Source organism: Motacilla alba, chromosome 2 (genome assembly GCF_015832195.1).
Source record: "Motacilla alba alba isolate MOTALB_02 chromosome 2, Motacilla_alba_V1.0_pri, whole genome shotgun sequence".
NCBI lineage: Eukaryota > Metazoa > Chordata > Aves > Passeriformes > Motacillidae > Motacilla > Motacilla alba.
This window is the reverse complement of record NC_052017.1, coordinates 58,709,150-58,728,656: the sequence shown is the minus strand read 5'-3', so window position 1 is coordinate 58,728,656 and position 19,507 is coordinate 58,709,150. Positions and strand designations below refer to the sequence as shown.

Sequence of the window (19,507 nt, the reverse complement as noted above, 5' to 3'; positions counted from 1 at the left end):
ATTTACTACTTGTGTGTTTTTTATCAGAGTGCTTGATTTTTATTTTTTTCATCTTGCCTGAGATTAATAGGAGAGCCTATTAATCCATAAAAATCCAGGATCTATAAAAATCATGTGAACTTCATTATACTTATCTTTCCAGTGATTTAAAAATCTGATTTCCAGTAAAGATTAGCATTTGGAAAACTAAAAGCAGATTGCTGAGAAGTTTCCTTCAATCAGAAAAAAAAAATAGATACTGAATGTGTCTTGTATATAAAACAGTAAAATCAGTAAAGCAGTTTTCCTAAAATATTAATTTTTTTTAAGGAATAAATCACATGGTGGTGGTGGGAGATAGTTGAAGTATAATATCGAAAAATATTGAAGTTAGATGTCATGCACTTCAAAGCAGCAAAATTTTGGAAAAGGGACTTTTCCATGTGAGTTTGTGGGATGCAGTATTGTAAGCTTGGTTTCCATCTTATTTGATGTCAGAAATCAAATTACTGTTGAAACAAAGTATTGAAATTATCCAAGTGAGCAAAGTAAACTAAAAATAAGGTCCTTTGCTTAGCTATTTATTACCTATTGCATTGTCTCAACTTGCCTGTCACTGTAGATGTAGTAAAATATTTTATATTGAAATACTCCCAAAGAGTTTTACTTACATAATGGTCTTATTGATATACAAATTGTCTTCCCATTTTGCAAAATTTCTACTTGATATCCTTGATTTATTGTTGAATACATGTGGGTATTTATTAGAATAGTTATTTCTGAACAATATATTCAGAATACCTCATTTTCGGCAATAAGTTCAAAAAGGTTTTTATATTCTTCATAAGAAATTTTGTAAGCTCTTCAAGGGGAACACATAATTTGATGTGTTAGTATTTTATACTCAGTCTGCTGCTGTTCACTTGTTTTTTTCCCCTAGATTCTTGGAAGAGTTTATACTTTCACCCTAGCAACAGTTGTTTGGTTTTAACCTAATTTATGCAACAGTGTTATAGACTTCTCACATTTAAATATGTCTCTCTCCTTTTATTTTCTTTTCCTTTGTTCTTTAGGTAGCTCTGGTGCAGTGGACAGAGAGTGTGGGTCTCACTCTGGTTAACAGGGATCTGACCTCAATGCAGCTGAAGACCCCTGGTGGGCACATCCTGACATACTATATCCTGCAGATCTTCCCCTTCACTTCTGAGAGCAAGCGCATGGGCATCATAGTTAGGGTAATGTGGGGGATTTTATGGGTGTTTGGTTTGATTTTTTAAAAAATGCTGGCAGATCAAACTAATTCACTCCTTCTGCAACAGACAATACCACAGAAATTCATTGATTACATTTGCCTGTGTGTGGATTCACTGAATATGCAATGAATGTTGTATCATTAAAATATGTAACAAGCATTTACACTAAGTTATTTGTAAATTTTTAATTACCAGGTATTTCAAAGATACAGAGCTTTCTGTTTTGGGTTGGTATTTGCCACCCAAGAAACAAAATATAAGTTAGAGGGGACGTAACAGTGATATTTTAAAATTTAGTTTAGGGATGCTGAGAATCTCTTATGCATGTTGACTTCAGTTAGAACTGGTCCTCTTACATGGAAATAGGAGACATATATCTCAGTGGAATCAGAGATAGCACTGGAAATAGAAACATCAGGTAATAAAACCTACCCACTTCTTGGCAAGGTACTTTGTCTCTTATAAATGGAAACCTACTGAGTGCTTCAGAAGACAATTAAGTTGTTGGTAGTTAATTGTTTTCACTTTATAAACAGATATTCCTTCCCCTCCCCCCCCCCCCCCCCGGCCCCTTCCCATTTCTTTTGTAAAATTTTAGGATGAATCTTCAGGAGAAATTACATTTTACATGAAGGGTGCAGATGTTGCCATGTCCACTATCGTACAGTACAATGATTGGTTAGAAGAAGAGGTAAGAAAGAAAATCAACATTTACAAAAAATTAAAATTCTATAAAAAGTTAAAATCTCAAATATATCAGATGTTATTGGGATATGTTTAAAGGACAATCTGAGGCAATGCAGTAATGCATTTTGAACTTCAGTTATGCTAATCCTCAATGGGTTTTAAGGGATTAAAACTATTGGCAATTCCTGAGTAACATACAAGAAAAGTGAAGCTGGTAGTAGTAGCAGGACACGTTCCTACTTAAAACAAGGAAAGTTGTTTTTCATTGACTGACCTTTCACATGAAACCTAATTACTTCTGAGAAGTATTCTGCTATAAATCTTTTTATCCATTGTTTGATCAAAATCTGCAGTGAGGTATGATTATGAATTACAGACTTTGACAAACATTGTGTCTAAACTAATTTATTTTTTTACCACATTTATTAAACTTCAAATAAAATAGTTAGTGACTGAATTTCAAACCTGATTAATATTTTTCACTATGTGTTCTAGTAGATACCAGCAATCATCTTATTTTTGGCCCTACGTACAGCCAATATGTTAATACAATGATTACACCATGTATGTTCATAATGGTATTGGCAATATGAATCAATATCTGCTGCAGGGCAATTTGATTTATTCGGGGACATGAATAAATTAAACTCCCTCAAGACCTAGCAAAATGTCATAAAAATTACTTTTGGCGATAATGATGCACAATTAATTGTAAAATACTTGTTTAATTTATTTAGCTTTATGAGGTCAAATCAATAAGTGTTTGCACTGGAGAGCCTTGTTTTTCATTAAGACATGCCATTCCATGGCTATTTTTAATGTGTAGATGCTTTTCTGATAAGGGATATGTTCAGTGAAAAAAGAAATTTAACTCTGAGCCTCAAAAGTAGTTTTTATTTATTTTAAAGCTTCAACCTAAAATAAATTTTCTTTAAGCTAGGAGAGGAGATCTAATTGACTTACTGATAGCAAACCAGTTCATTTGGGAGACCTGAAGTATAATTGCTTTTCATCCTGTTTGTGGCTTCTCCAGAGTATTTTAAGAGTCTAAAGAAACACTAAAGCTACAGATACACCATGTTAGCATACAGTATAAAGCATGAACACAGGATTGAATATTTACATGACTGTTCTGTGCTTTGGTTCATTTAGTGCGGTAATATGGCACGAGAAGGACTGCGCACGCTGGTTGTTGCCAAAAAATCACTTACTGAAGAACAGTATCAAGATTTTGAGGTATGAAAGGACAGAGTGATCTTACACTTTATCTTACACTTTATCTTATAATTTATCATGTATAATTACTTCAAGGAGAACATTCCTCCATTTTATTTTTTATGGTTGCAAAAATGATGATTCATATTTAAAAAATAGATAATTGAGGTATTGTCCACAATCTGTTAAAGGCTTTGCCATTCAATAATGATGGTTCTGCAGTCATATGTAGGATCCTGTTTGCTTTATTATTGGATTGGACAGTGTTTTCCCAGAAGCTAATGTAATGTTATTTTTGTAGCTTCAACATGACCTAAAAAAATCTACTTGTTCTCAAAGATAAGGCCTTTCCTCCTTAGAAGCTGTGATGCCTAGTTCTTAATAGTTCTTCAGGAGGCATTCTCTTTAGGTGCATTATCAGAAGAGCCCTGTATAACATTGGGTGTAAAGTAAAATTGCTCCTTAAGTCTTGTTCTTCATTAAAGATATATAAAGACAAACATTTAGCCTAATGGATCCATGCTGTCACTGAGTGGATTGAATGTGTACTTTATGAGTCGTAGCAAACTCTAAGAGGTTTTGTGTTTGTGGAAACAGAGTCGATATAACCAAGCAAAGCTAAGCATACATGATAGAAACCTGAAGGTTGCCGCTGTTGTAGAGAGTTTGGAGCGAGAAATGGAATTACTGTGTCTCACTGGAGTAGAAGATCAGCTGCAAGCAGATGTTAGACCAACTCTAGAGATGCTAAGGAATGCTGGAATAAAGGTACTTAACACATATTGCTGACATAACAGGTTATCATTTATTAACTTTTTAAATCAAGACATAACTTATATTTGTCTGTATTACGGTTCTTTCAAAGTAGGAAATGCATCAAGTCCCAAGCACATTCTGGTCATGAACTAGCAGAAACAAACAAGACACTGTGTGCAAAGTTCCCTTGCCTGCAACAGGTTTCATCAATCTCAAACTTACTTCTGTAGGAAAACTACCAATGGATAGATGTATGTGTGTCTCAGTCATTTATCCCCTGGCTGTCTACAGTAAACTGTCCTTGCTGACACTAAATGAGTTTGACACAAGATTTGTGTGACAACAATGTTTTCAGGTTTGGTGCTTGTAAGAAGTTTCAGCAAAGATCAAAATGTGAATTATTTGAACTAGAATTCAGAACTGCCCTTGGAGTTTGTTCAGTTCATGTTAAAGGGACGGCATCAAAAGCCATGCAGAAGGGTTGGTTTGCTAGACACCTATCAATTGCACATATACAAGTAATGCATTTATTTGAGGGAGGGTTTCAAGTAAATATATGAACAATATCTGAGGGGACGGGGCAAGATTATAAACATTTTGCTTTAAGCAATGTCAAGCTCTACTCCAAATAGTTGTAATGACTTTACATTGGTTAAACTGAGTCAGACACAGTGGGTATTTTACATATGCTGCTTGTGCTGGACTTCAGCCCCTCCATTATCTGCTGGAAGGGCAGCTCAGGATGGCAAAGCAAACCAGGAGAATTTTGGAATGCGATGGCAATCATTTCCTTACACTGGTGATTGACTCGTTTTACTAACTAGTCATCGTACTAACAAACCTTCTTGGTGTTAAGGGGCTGAGAGGACTGTCACACATTGGGAACATAACAACTTTGTCCCTTAATCTTTACTGCCTTCTCAGTTCTGCATGGTCAGTGGGCAGGATCTCTACAGAGTGTTGGGACTATAGCTCATGCTCCAAGATTTGCTGTCCAATGGCTTGGCTGCTGCTTCCTGGGATTATTACCAGGGTCACAGACTGTTGTGTTGCATCGTTTTGCTGGCAAATGTCATCTGTATCATTACTTTTCTGATCAAGGTAGTATCAGTGCCTTAGGGAAAGGATTTTATGCTTCCCCAGAGCTTTACTTTGTCTTCATATACATTGAGACACTGGCCCTTGTGAGAATGGAAAGGGAATGGAGCTGCAAAAAGTAAAGGCAGTTCTCTTCCGCTTTCCATACTATTGCAGTAAAAACTGTTAGTTAATTTTACTTTAAAATGCACAAGTCAGTATATTTTCTTGGATAACCTAATCCAAAAAGGTGCCAGAGAAAAGTTGGAGAGAGATGTTTGGAGAGAGATTTGGAGAACAGACATGCTAATGTCCAAAGAAGTAAACTCTTACATTTTTTTTGCAGATATGGATGTTAACAGGGGATAAACTGGAGACAGCAACTTGCATTGCAAAAAGTTCCCACTTAGTATCTAGAAATCAAGATATTCATATTTTCAGACCTGTAAGTATAGTTCTAACTTTTTTTTGTTGGTTCATCAAAGGATGCCTAATAGCAGTGTTGCTGGATTCAGTTAGGAGTTGGCTGGCTGTTGAAAGTTGCTGCGTTATTGTATTGAGTGTCATTGTAATGGTCAAGAGAGTAGCACTTAGGTTGTTATTCAAAGCAGTAAAATGACAAAGCATTTAAGGGTGTTGTTTTCTAGAGTTGTTAATGTGCTGTAGAAATGTTTGTAGCCATGTGTGGGTGACCCAGGTTCAACACACCCTTCATAAGAGACATAGCAAGATACCTCTAAATAGTGATGGAGGGGTCTGTGTGAGCTAAGGTGCTGAGCCACTAAGAAACTGTCCATGCCTTTAGGCTGTCTGAATGTCATTCTTGCTTGTTTTAGCATTTTCACTGATAGAACTCTTTAGAGTTAAGCAGAATTAATCCTGAATGAAACTGCGAACATCCCCTGTGTAACAGAGATTAAATGGGTATGAGAAATTTTTTTCATGTCATTATATATGTGTGCATTTTACCAGCAGACTGTTGAAGTAATTGTTAGAAAAGTAAACTGAATCTTCTTCTATACATTTTATATGTGTACTATTCACTTGACTGAAGCCAAACAAAAATAGATTTTCCAGACATTGATTGATGCTGTGTGATCAGACATAATGTGTCTGTTTGTTCTAAATGAACCACTTGCACCTACAGAAATAATTATATGAATATAATTTACATGTAAATGTATTTTCTTCTGAAGCATCAGAATGGCAAATTAGGCCCTGCAGACTACTATTTGCAATTAAATTATTAATGCTTCTGATAAAACTTCAGATCAATTTTTGTTGACCTTTCCACATTGTAGCACCACAAATTAAGTCTTCCTGAACAAAATGTATTTAGTTGAGTCAGATTTTTATTTTCATTACCTTGACTGGTAATAAGAGATCAGCATAAAACTGTGTTAACTTAGAATACGCAGTTTTAAATTAGTTAGAAAATGCATTTATACAGAATTACTTCTGTGGCTATACTTGTTGCAAAGAAATAAGTATTGAATTAACGTAAGGAAATATCAAGCACTATAACACTTCTACTGTAGTTATAAAGTAGAAAGATAAAACCTTTTGCTACTCTGTTTCCAAAAAGTTGTGTTTTGTTTTTAACAAAACTGTTTATTCTTAGAAGTCTCAGCTTCTATAATTTATAATTCTGGAGGTATTTACAAATTTAAAAAAAAAGAAGGCATTCTGTTAAGTTGAAATGTAGAACAGAGAGGAAAATCACTGCTCATCATTGTGCACAAGTGCTGACATCTCTTCATCTCTGCAATGCAGAAAGAATATACTAGGCCAACACAGTCTGGTGTTCCTAACAGCTGTCAAGGAGGTTTCTCTTTTCATGCTTAATTGTGGAAAAGAAGGAAAAAAAATTGTGAATTGGGGCATGTGTATGAGTTTTTGCAGGAGCTTTTTAATGTAATTCAAATTTTATGGGTAGTACAGCCCATCTGGAGAGAGAAAGGTTCTTTGAACTGCATCAGGCTGGGTAGTAGTGGGTCAAGGACAAAACTTCACATTCAATGTAGTTAAGAGTAATATATCTTTAAAAGTTATTTAATCAATGTGATCTGTTGACAGAGACAAGATTTAAAGTGTAATCAGAGCTTGTGTTTTATTCTGTGCTTGGAACTTTGTCTAGCATGATAGCTCTAAAATACATTGATATTTATTGGGGGAAAAAACAACAAAACAAACAAAATTAAAAACAAAATAATTTTTAAAAACCCACAAAACAAACAAACCACCACCCCCACACCCAAACCTGCCAGTCTCCTCAAAATCTGGTTATAATTTCAATTTTTCATATTCTGTTTATAGTTCAAAACCTTCTAAAATGCATTTAGTAACAGTTGACTGTTTTTTGCACTTCACAGCTAGGCTTTTCTGAAACAATTATGTAAATTTTTAAAATCTGTTATGTAATTCTTTCATATTATGCCACTTGATCTTGTCTTCAGAGTCATGCAAGATCCAAAAGGATTAGTACTACTGAGCATCTTTATGTCTCTTTGAAATCTGTGCCTGGTTTTCCTTCCTGAAACTGAAGGAACAATTAATAGGAACATTTTATGTTATTCTACGAGCATATTTTGCTGGTTAATATACAAAACAATTGAGGTTTGCTTGTGAAATTTTTCTGTTTTTCTCTAGACCTGCCAGGATGAAAAGACTCAGGCCAGCTCAAAATTCAGATGTTTTAATGTCATTAATTCAGTACTATTTTAGCCCTTGCGAACTTTGTGGTGAGGAACCACTTAAGCTGGCTACATAGATTTTACTTGTTTGAGGATTACTCTTTCACTTCATAAGGTTTGAGGCTTATAGTAAAATTCCATGGGTATTAGACTTGCAATGGGATAAAACCCTTGAACCAAGGCTTCTGGGTATGAGTTCTCAAAACTTGATTTGTTTAGGCAGGGGTTTTTTAAGAATGTAACAAAATCTTTTAACTGAGTGTGTTTTATTGAAGGTTGTAACTCGAGGAGAGGCTCACTTAGAACTAAATGCTTTTAGGAGGAAGCATGACTGTGCCTTGGTGATATCTGGGGACTCACTTGAGGTAAATACTTGGTTTCTGTCAAATTATTTATATGCTTACGGGTCAGAAAGTAATGTGTCAGCATCTTCACGCTCTTTTTTCAAGCATTTGCCCATACTTGTAAGTAGTCCTTAGAGATACTTTTGCTTATCACTGAGTGCAAATTAGATTATATATGTTGTAGATGTGCAAATGTTACTGGGTTTCTAGTCTTCTGTACAGTAATAGAAATGGAATTTGTATACAGCATGCTTTAGTACTGTCTATTCTCTTAACCTCAAAGCATGTTGCTGCTCAAAGTGACATTCTCTTTGATATAAAAAATAATAAAGCCACAGTCAGGAGAATCTTTCTTTTTTTTTCCTTCCAGTTGGATGTTGTACATAGAAAACAACATAAAAAATCTTTATACTCTGTTTTTGTGTTGGGCTACATGTAGTAATATTTAATTGTAAATAAATCCAGGCATTTTCTTTTTTACCTCAGGTTTGTCTGAAGTATTATGAGCATGAATTTGTAGAGCTGGCTTGTCAGTGTCCTGCTGTAGTGTGCTGCCGATGCTCTCCCACCCAGAAAGCCCACATTGTGAAACTGTTACAGCACCACACCGGGAAACGCACATGTGCAATAGGTAACTTGGCACAATCCTAGTAGTAAATTCTGTTATAAATGTAATCAGCAGGTGGCACCACAGAGAAATAGCTGAAATAAAACCAGAGAGACTTCTTTACCAACCTTTACCAGCAGCCAGGTATTGCATAGTTATGGCACAAAATGCCATTCCATGAGAAAGGTGTGGTTATCTTTTCTATTCTCCAGGAAAGTCTTGATTACTGAAGTAATTAGTCATAAGTCCTAGATTAATTGTAAGAATTTAATGGCATGTAAGAGGTTTCTCAAATACTGTAAGGCCAGAAGAATAAAACCTCTGAAGAACTGAATATTGCAGTGACATTTTCCAGGTGATGGAGGAAATGATGTCAGCATGATCCAAGCAGCGGACTGTGGAATTGGAATTGAAGGCAAGGTAATGTTCACAGTTTCACTGTGAAATGTGTGTCACATAGAAGCCTAGTAGAATGTGATTAGAAGCTTTATTCTTAAACAACAGTGAATTGATCATTTCTAATTAAAGTATTCTGCAAGATTATAAGAATGCTTAGTCTTTAGTATTTTTGCTTGTATGTCTTCTGCTTTATCTTTTTAAAAGCAGGAAAAATTATAGTTGTGTCTGTGTAGCACTTAAGAAGGGCTACACAGGAGAAGTAATTGAAGAAGCAGGAGAAGTAATTAAACTTATTTGTTACAGCCCACTGCATCTTAGAATATGCACAAAAAAAATGTCGTGTCTCATTGCAGGGTTGATTATCAAAGAAGGAACAAACTTGTTTTTATTGCTTAGAATTTTGAAACTTGATAGGCATCTTTTACACTGGGCTTCATATTTGGGCTTCATATTTTTCTTTTTTTCTAGGAGGGAAAACAAGCTTCTCTAGCAGCTGACTTTTCTATCACACAGTTTAAACACATAGGTAGGCTGCTGATGGTACATGGTCGAAACAGTTACAAAAGATCAGCAGCACTTGGTCAATTTGTCATGCACCGAGGCCTTATTATTTCAACTATGCAGGTATTTAAAACTTTGTTTTATGAATCCCTATGTCTGTCTTTGAAATGCCACAAAATCTTAAATAACCAGTATAGTTATTTTTTCTATATTGTATTGTTTTTTATGTAGAATTATATTAAATAATTAATTATCTGCTTTTTCTAGGCTGTATTTTCATCAGTCTTCTACTTTGCATCTGTTCCCTTGTACCAAGGATTCCTAATGGTAGGGTAAGTCAAAGTAACAATTACAATTTCTGGTGATGAATTCAGCAAACTAACTGGTTAAATAACACCGTGGGCTTGGTGTCATCCATATTTTCCATGCATTTATTATGGGTATGCTACCAAAACCTGGGATGAGTGTATCAAGAAAAGTCACACTAGGTTGGATATGCACTATATGATGGGGGAAGTCTCATTATCAGTTCTCTGGAGAGAGGGATCTGCATAGCCTTAGAAGAAGATACCATAGAACCTGTGCACATATGGGGTGAAAGCAATAAAGAAAATCTCCCAGACCAGACCAGCTTCAGCTGTCACACAGATTAATTTACAAGTCTCAGTGAGGATCACAGGGTTTTGTGTTAAAAATGGTGCTGAAACTACTATGAAATTTCCTCTGAGAGTGCACTATCCAAGTTTGCCACATAGATTTCCATTCATGTGAATATGTGCAGCATTAGGAGCACCTTAGTCATGTTGCAGCAGCTGGTTTACTAATATGGTTCCCCAAGTTATTCAGCTGAGAGCTGTGCATATGTTTGTGTTTATCCCTGTTCTTTGTCCCTATGACCTAAGAGCTTCTTTTTATTCTCCTTGTAAATAATAACAACTTAAATCAAGAGTACTTAAATCTTAATCAAACCATGGTCTGATTAAACCAGACTTTGCAGTGACAAACAGCAGACCTCTCTAAAAGGTTTGCAGAGGTTGTGATAAGTTCCAGGGAAGTACATGTGAAAGTGTGTATCAGGCATGTGTACAATAAAATCCAAAGCCACTTACAGAGCTGTAAAGACTCTTATTCATCCACCTACCTTCTCCATGTTGTCCAGATTATAGTGCCCTTTTTTAAATTCTGTTTTCATGCATCCATCTAGAGATGAATTTAAATGTCAGGTCTTTGAACTGGTTGTCCAAAGTGCTAGTGCACAGGAAGTATGGTAATAGGTGATAAGCTTGGGTGATAGAATAAAGAAATGTGTTTATTGGTTTTGACTGTATAAGACCTCTGTAACTTCTCACAACTGACAGCTCTCAGAACCACAAGAGCAGGTTGCATGTGAAAGCTGTGTTGGTAAGCTGCCTAAGTACTGGGAAAAAGAATCCGTTTCATTTCACTTACATAAAAAGAAAAATTGAACTCAGTAGATCTGTTTAAAATTATGTCCTATGAAAGTGTTTATGTGTGTTCTTCCTTTCTCCTAGGTATGCAACCATATATACTATGTTTCCAGTCTTCTCTCTAGTATTGGATCAAGATGTGAAGCCAGAAATGGCATTGCTATATCCAGAACTTTATAAGGATCTCACAAAGGTATGAATGTCCTCAGTGCTCAGCTACAAGCAAATGCTAAAATCTCCAGTGTACAAAACTGGGAATTGTTGCAATTATTTTCTTAAGGTATTCCAAGCAAGACAGATTGCACAACTATTGCCAGCTTCTGTACTATTAAAATAGTCCACAGTACCAAACATTTCAATCATTTTTACTAATACATTTCTGCAGTCACCAGTGGCTGTACTGAAATAATTCAAACCTGAAGGTATATTGATAAAGCAGCCTTGACTCTGGCCCCAAAATCCCTGATGTGGAGTTATTTATGTTTACATTTTCACATCTTACTTTTCCGTTTTAATTGGTAGATGAATTTATAGATTTTTTTCCCAACATGCAGAAATTACTACTGATGTCTCCAAAAACTGTCTTCTTTTAAATAACAGATATTTATAACTGATATATCTAAACTCAATCATCCATGGATACTGCTTTCTTTATGTTTGCACATACTTGCAAACAATCAAAGTTTGTAATTTTGTTACCCACAAGACTGAAATAAATCTCAAGATTCTGTTTTAATAAGCTTTTTGAAAAGCACTTCTTCTTCATTCTTAGCTGTCAGCTAGGAAAGTTATGATCCAAGGCAGAAGCAGATGGTCTTTTTTAGGGATAGTAAATTCTTCAAAGATGTTTCTAAAAGCTCACAGGCAGACTACAGTTAAAGACTCTAGTCCAAAATGTTCTGAGTCTGTCTTTTTAATTGCACTAAATTAGCTATTACTTATGTTAATCTGGGATCATGTTTTTTCCTCTGTTGGAGATCTTGGTTCTTTCTCTGCTTGAGAAACTTTGAAGTATTTGAGATTTCAGTCCTTTATCAAACTCCAAAAAGCATGGCCTTCACCTGCTAAACAGCGGCATAAGCTTGCCTGTGGAAAGCTGTTCACAGAACTTGGAACTTGCTGCAGTAATGAGAAAGTGCTGATTCTTGCCTGTTCTAGATTTTTTTTTTTTGGTGGCAAAATGGCTGCTTTGTTTGCCACTTTATCCCTTAAAAGGTGTATCTTTTCAACTTTTCAGTTCTAACATATTTCATCAGTACGCTCACAGAATGCAAGAGTCATATCACATGTACAGCACTTATTCTTTAATTTTTGCATATGTTTCAGTCTGTACCATTCACAATCAAAATATTTTAAATTTATTTGGTAATAGTTCCCTGCTGAAAATTTGCAGTAGTCATAAAATTATTCTGTGAAAGCAATGGGCAGTTTATCCAACGTTTAGAAGTTACTAGTAAATATCTGCAGATTTGCTTAAAGTTTTGGTCAGTAGGTACAATGCTGTAGTTGTTCTGAAGACTACATTTTACAAATAAAAAATAAATTAATTTTACTGTATTTATCATTCTAAAAACCAGCCAGAGCATTGCAAGCTAAAATATCTCTTCTCTTTAAGGCCTTAATTTCTTACTCCCAAATTTAGGCTTCGTGCGATTTCTATACAAGCTTGAAATGAAGAATCATAAAAGCAAGTAGAAGCTTTGTAGCCTTTATCACTTCAAATACTGCTTATTTTACTTGTAAAATGTTTCACCAGCAATAAACTTTTAAAAATATATGAGCTGAGTAGATTTATTTTTTTTAAAGTTGTGTTTAACTGTCCTCTCACATGTTTCCCTTAGGGAAGATCTTTGTCATTTAAGACCTTCCTCATCTGGGTTTTAATCAGTATTTACCAAGGTAGGAGAGAGTCCTAATTTTGCTGAACTTTTTGTCTGCTATTAGCAATATTGTTTTTCAGCTGCAGGTTGAATTCCCAAAGCTTAGCATTTCATCAGTAGTTATATATATTGCTTTCTGTTTATCTCGTAAATCGATATTCCTGTAGTGTGCCAGGCCTATTCAAAACACAGCGTGATTGGTGTTTTTATTGGTGCATGTCGCCTAAAAAAGGACATGTTTTTAATTAAATGCTAATCCAGAAAAATTTTAATGAGTGCTTATCACATTGCATGTATTTACACAGTAGTTTTCTTTCATTGAATGACAGAAGTACTGTTGAAGAAATCTGAATTATGTAATCAGTTGAAAGTAATTACACTTTCAACAATATCTCATTTATTTGCAGCACTTGACAAAATGAGGTTAATTAACAGTTCATCAGATATATTGCACTAAAAGGTGTTTAATTTTCTAAAAGTTTTATTTCTTTATGGCTTTACTTTGGTTGGCTTATTTCACATGTACAAAGTACAGTAAATATCCTTCTTTTAGAAAGATCAATGTTATAAAAATTGCTGGGCAAATTTTCATAATGAGCAATCAAACGTTCAGTGTGCAGTTGTAAAAACTGGCACAGTGAAATTTCACTGCAGAGTGAAATTTGCCAACCTTGTGTGCCTCTTATTGCCAACCTTGTGTGCCTCTCCACCCCACCCAGGTGGTATTCTGATGTATGGAGCCCTGCTGCTTTTTGAATCTGAATTTGTACACGTCGTTGCCATTTCCTTCACTGCCCTGATCTTGACTGAGCTCTTGATGGTTGCACTGACCATACGAACATGGCACTGGTTAATGGTGGTGGCTGAATTCCTCAGTCTTGGCTGCTATGTGGCCTCTCTTGCATTTCTAAATGAATACTTTGGTGAGTAAAAGTACTTTAGCAAAGAACTGGTTTGTATCTTTATTTTTTTATCTTTCCTTTTTTTCAATGTATAGGTGATGTTTTGAAATGCAGCTTTCTTTATAAGAAATATAATTGTGTCCAAATTAGGCTTAATTAGTGTTGGGTTACCCTTTTCTCCTAGAATTCAACAATCTTTATCCTGTTAGTACGGTTTATCTAGATTATAAACTTTAGTCAAAACACTCCTGCCTTTCCCATCCTTGGTCTGATATTGACAGTCCAAATTGCATACCTTAAGTTGGCTTTGAGATTTGCACTATTGAAAATAGCTATGATTTGTTAAAAATCAGTATCTTTCACTGAATTGGTGCATTATTTTGTACATCAGACCAAGTGGACCTCATTAGATCTAACTTACAAATTGCTGAAGTATTGTTAGGAAGTGATGCAGCAGCGTAGAAGGAAAGATACCTTATATAGGAGCCATCGCTTCATAATTATAGTAAGGTTGTATTAAGCTTGCTTTGCTTTAAGTTGTGGTGTGCCATACTGTGCCTTAAGGTACTGATTGTTTACAGTTCACAAGATGAAAGAACACATTTCAACTGCAAATCTTAGTAGTCAAGAATCTGAGCATCAAAATAATACCTATTTCTTCTTGGATGAACTTATCCTTTAGTAAAAACAAAGTATCTAGGTGTTATTTTACAAATGTAGCTTACAGAAATATATGTAATAGCTTTAATTATACCTCACAAGGAGCAGAATCCAGCTTCTTCTCTGCCTTTTAGGATCTGATGAGTATGGAGCTGCCCTTCTTCACCTGACATTTCACACAGCAGAATTAAGCGTTACATGGCAGTTTCTAGAAGTCTTAAAATTCTGCCTTCACTCTGTCAGTTCCCAGGTGTTCAGTGCTAGGGTAGTGTGTGTGCATTATATAATTATTTATTTTTATTTATATAATTATTTATTTAAGCAGTAAATGCTTCACTGCCTGTCCCAGGTGTTCTGGTACTTCCAAGATTTCTCAGGAGTCAAATTTTAGTGAAGAAACAACCCTGCTGGGCTTGGTACCTCTATTGTACGTTATTTCAGATTTGCCAGAGCACCATTTTTTTTCTCTGACAGTAATGCACAGACACATTAATAGAGATTATTGGGTTGATTTTTGAATCTCCACAGTCAAAGTACAAATTAAAGGAACAAACAAGAACAGATATGGGTATTTGCACTTGAGTACAGATTTCCAGGAACTTCATAAAGCACAACTTGCAGCTTCACCTTTGAAAGTCTGTAGTATTGGTGACAGCCAGTCCTTCCATCCTTTCTGGTGTTGTTCTGTGAAAAACACTTTTAGATGATGTTCACAAAGGTGTAGAAACGACAGGAACTTTGTTTCTTGCAAACTTTTCCATAAAGGGGAGTGTTTTCCTCTCTGTGCCCATGTATTTATTTGCTGGGCAAGCCCAACCGAGTCCATAGACGGTTGCATGGCTTCTTGCAACCCAGGGACTTAACTTCACTATTCTAGTATTTGAGAGTACTGAAAAGGCTGCAGTTTCATGAGATTTTGTAAAGATGTATTTTACTGTGTGCTATTCACCACTGAATCTGAGAAAATGCCTTTCCTTTATCCTCACTTCGGCTTAATGCTTTATTCTTACTTAATCTGTCCCATTATAACTGGGGGGAGGGAGCTTTTTTGTGTATGTGATGCAGCATAAACCTAAGTGATGGTTTGCAGTTCAAAATATAGAACAACTTCCATGGATCAGGAAAAATGGTCCAGACCAATAGTGCTTGACGTCACTTGCAAATAAACTTATTTCAGTGATGCTGCTTATAAGGAACATCTCCTTCCAGAGAAATTATATGATGACATGGCACTCAAATTAGAAAGGCAAAAATACCAAAGGCAAAACAGATACTGTTCTAGAGCTCTGACTCATGAAAGTAAACCAATTTTTATGTTTCTGAGTTAATTGCACACAGTGGCCTTTTTAGGGTGTCTATGATAGGTTACACGGGCTTTCAATATGTCTAAGCAGCCTTAGGCTAAAACTGCATAACAAGTTTATACATTGAAATTTAATATACTAAGTATTTTAATGAGCAGAGTTGGAGCAGGAAAGGATTTCTTTAAAGCATTTTATGAAGTGAATTTTCATTTACATGATCAAGTTGTTTATACAGTAAATTATACCTTGAAGTGAAATGTAAGAAAAGTGCCAATCTATTTACAACCTTAAAACATGACCAAATATAAAATCTCTATGTTTTCAAAGTGTTTTGATTTAATTGCTACTTAAAATAATCTGATTGACGTGTGAAAGGCAGTACTAATCCAGTTAATGCTACTAACATATTTTTCATCTCCTCTTTGTGTAGCTAACCTGTTGGGGGTTGTTGTTGTTGTTGTTTTGGTGTTTTTTTCACAACTTTTGTATTTTCTGTAAATCTATCCTTTCATTTTCCCTCTTTGTGAAACAGGTATAGGCAGAGTGTCTTTTGGAGCTTTCTTAGGTAGGTGAAGTTTAACTTTTCTTGAAGTTTTGGGTTGGCTTTTTTTTTTTTTTTTAAAGATTCACTCAGGAGTAGCAAATTTCTTAATATATGCATTTGTAAATAATGGGAAAAAATAAAAGAAAAAATTATTGGGGTTCCTGGAGTTCTAGGATCTTTTCATGATAATTGTGATCTAATTATCACAAATAGGGTCAAAAAATTCATTAGCAAGCATAGTGTGTCAGCATTCTTGTTAATTTTTTGTCATAAACAATTATCTTTTCTGTGTGGTGGGTAGCAATATCACTACATTTTCCCTTGAAATATTTGGGCTCTAATTTAATCTCTATGATTTTAAGATTCATTCAGCATAGATGTTGTAAGAAAAATAATACAGAATAAAAGATCCAAACTAGCAAAGAAAAATAATATAGAATAAAAGATCCAAACTGGTTGGGAACTTAAAGCAGGTAAAAATCATTCTTACTAGTAGAAAAATAAGTTGAATTAACTTTTTATTATGAGAGAGTCTTGCTTTTAAACTGAGATTCTGTTTCCCCTGAAAGTTACTTCAGCTGCGAAACAGTGTGAGGACCATAAAGGAACTCTGAAGTTCCTGTCTAAAAAAATAATTCCTGTCCAAAAAAATGAAGCAAAACGCTGAGGTTAACTTTCTGTTGCTTTATTGCTCTTTTTTAAAATTGGACAATAGCATAAGCAAACAATTAAGGGGCTTTTATTGACTTTGCACTGTGGAAGTTCCAGTTTCCATGTTACTGGCTCCCATTACTTATTTTCCCTTTTTGTTTCTGCAGATGTTGCCTTTATCACAACTGTGACCTTCCTGTGGAAAGTGTCAGCAATCACTGTTGTAAGCTGTCTTCCACTTTACATTCTCAAGTACTTGAAGCGCAAGTTCTCTCCTCCAAGTTACTCCAAGCTTACCTCGTAAAAGTGATTATATTCCTATGGGTTTTCACTCACACCAGTCTGCAGATTGCATATTCACTGTGCTTTAGTGTCTATGGATTCATGTTGGACTAAAGAAACTTTAAAAAAAATCAAAAGGGATAATGTGAATAGAGCACAAAAAGAGGAGGAAACATCTGAGAGATACAATAACACAGAAGTACACTAACAACTATCAGAGATAAACTAAATTTTCTTTGTGTGGATTTTCTTTTTTTATTTCAGTTGTTATGATTATAAAATAAAACCAAATTACTTTTGATTTGACAATGCTTCTGAATGGTTTCATTGCTACTGTGAAGGATCTTTTGCTACTGTAAAGGATTTTTTCCAACTATGTTTATCTTCTGCAAGTTAAATTGAAACTTCTGTTATTTATTACATAAATTTCCATCTTTAATTATTGTATGACTTCCTAATTCAAGCCCTTTCTTTTAATGTTTATATATGGAAAAGTTTATTCATCCATACTTACTCTAACAAACCTATTACCTGTAAAAGCCTGTGTCTGTATTAGCAGCTATTATTCCTCATCAGACATTGATTAATATGCACTATTTGAATTATGTACTGAAGTCTGCATAGCACAGTATTATTTTAGGAGCTGTTGTCCTATTCTGTATTCTCCATTTCTGGCACCAGTAAATTACAGATGTGTGATGTTGACAGCAGTTCTTTAAATGCACATTACAGCCAGGTTGCACAAAAGCTGTTTAAAAACTAAATTATAAATTCTGTACATAATTCCACAGCACTTACTGATCTGTACAGATATCAAAACATGGCTGCTCAGTAAATATGTTTTAAAGTTCTTATTCATTTTGTATTTGTAAAACTGCAAATAGTGTCAAAGTACATTTCTATATATGAGAAGTCCAGTAAACCTTGTATTAGCTAATATGTCTAAATTGCCTTGTAATCTGTTTACTTAGGTTACTCAGGTAAAAGAAAATAAGAAGAACACATGAACATCATGGTAGGAAAATCTCTCATCTTCCAAGTTGTAAATGTTATGTTTTTATAACTTAGTTTGGGTGCAGACTTGTCAAAAAAAATCAAAACACTTTTGCTTGTAAGCTGTCAGAGTTGAGTGTCTTGGCTGAGTTATAACACTTTATCGCAGCTGAAGATTTGCTCCAGAAACTCAAATACTCTGATGCAATCTGAAGGGTCCAAATCTTGCACACTGTACTGGCGAGTAGGATATATTAATTTTCTATTGTGATATAACTTTGCTTTCTCACGAAGTACATATAATGAATTTGTCATAGTCTGTTAATCAGAGGAAAGGAACAACATAACTCTTCATGCTTTCTTTATTAAATATTTATGTGTGTGGTTTTAAAACCCACTTAATATGGATGTCATTTTTATGTTTGACTGTATGCCTTTACAACATAATTCATATTTCAGTCTCTTTTCCCTTATGCCATTATTACTTTGGATGAGTAATATTTAAATGATAATTATAACTACTTCCTGGGAGAGCAGAGGAAATGGCTGCAGAGCTATTTGGATTCCACCCCATTCCATTAATTTCTGTTTTCAAAGTTTTTCTAACTAGCTATTTATCTGGTTTTTTTTAATTTTCATTCCTCATTATAAAAGCAATAAAGCCTAATTTCTACCAAGTATTAGTGGTATATGTATTAAATAAACTACTGAGGTAGAGTTTCCTTTAATTACCCAACATCACAGACTAGTTTGCCCTGTCTCTCTGTGAACTCGATTCTGTAAATCCCCACAAGATGTCACTGTTCTTGCATATTGGCAGGAGCCTTTCTGCATTCGGTGTGGTTTTGCCAAGACGCTCCTGATTTACGTTTTTAGCTTAGTTCTGTGGTATTTTTCTCACTGATTTGCTTTAGTTTTTTCTTTTCCCCAGTAAGTGGTGATTACTTTCAAACAATTAAGAAAAACACTGGTGTGCAGTTCTTCTGAAATGTTGGTGGCATTTTCTTCAGACCTTTTTGTGGGCTCACAACCATATGCATAAGATTCAGGAGATAAGCACAAGCTCAGAGTTGGTTGTTTTTCATCTATACATCACATCTGTGAAATTAGGCAGAAAATGAAAAAAAAAAAAACAGAAATTAAACTAACAGCATGAAAGTGATAGTGTTACTGCAGTACATCTGTATGAGACACAATTGCCCCCATGGGTAAAAAACTGCTCAGTTAGAACTTAAGTGTAGGTAAATTAATTCCCACCATTAAAACCCTTAAGGTTAGTGTGATAGCAAATGTATAGGCTCTGTACACAGCGATAAGCCTTTCAAAACTGGA

The 19,507-nt window shown here is 34.9% G+C and overlaps 1 protein-coding gene across 3 annotated transcripts in view; it reads left to right on the top strand.

The window, feature by feature from the left end:
* ATP9B (ATPase phospholipid transporting 9B (putative)) overlaps positions 1-19,152 on the top strand; it is a 154,916-nt gene extending 135,764 nt beyond the window's left edge. For 2 of the 3 annotated variants that reach the window (XM_038129521.1, XM_038129523.1), the window contains 15 exons: positions 1,053-1,214; positions 1,831-1,923; positions 3,072-3,155; positions 3,732-3,902; positions 5,314-5,412; positions 7,936-8,025; positions 8,491-8,635; positions 8,967-9,031; positions 9,479-9,634; positions 9,779-9,843; positions 11,044-11,152; positions 12,801-12,858; positions 13,559-13,762; positions 16,238-16,270; positions 17,068-19,152. In XM_038129521.1, coding sequence (XP_037985449.1) covers positions 1,053-1,214; positions 1,831-1,923; positions 3,072-3,155; positions 3,732-3,902; positions 5,314-5,412; positions 7,936-8,025; positions 8,491-8,635; positions 8,967-9,031; positions 9,479-9,634; positions 9,779-9,843; positions 11,044-11,152; positions 12,801-12,858; positions 13,559-13,762; positions 16,238-16,270; positions 17,068-17,204 — 1,671 coding nt within the window. In that variant the 3' untranslated portion in view covers positions 17,205-19,152. The remainder of the gene's footprint in view (positions 1-1,052; positions 1,215-1,830; positions 1,924-3,071; positions 3,156-3,731; positions 3,903-5,313; positions 5,413-7,935; positions 8,026-8,490; positions 8,636-8,966; positions 9,032-9,478; positions 9,635-9,778; positions 9,844-11,043; positions 11,153-12,800; positions 12,859-13,558; positions 13,763-16,237; positions 16,271-17,067) is intronic. The other variant, XM_038129522.1, reaches the window with a different exon arrangement.
* The last annotated feature ends 355 nt before the right edge of the window (positions 19,153-19,507 follow it).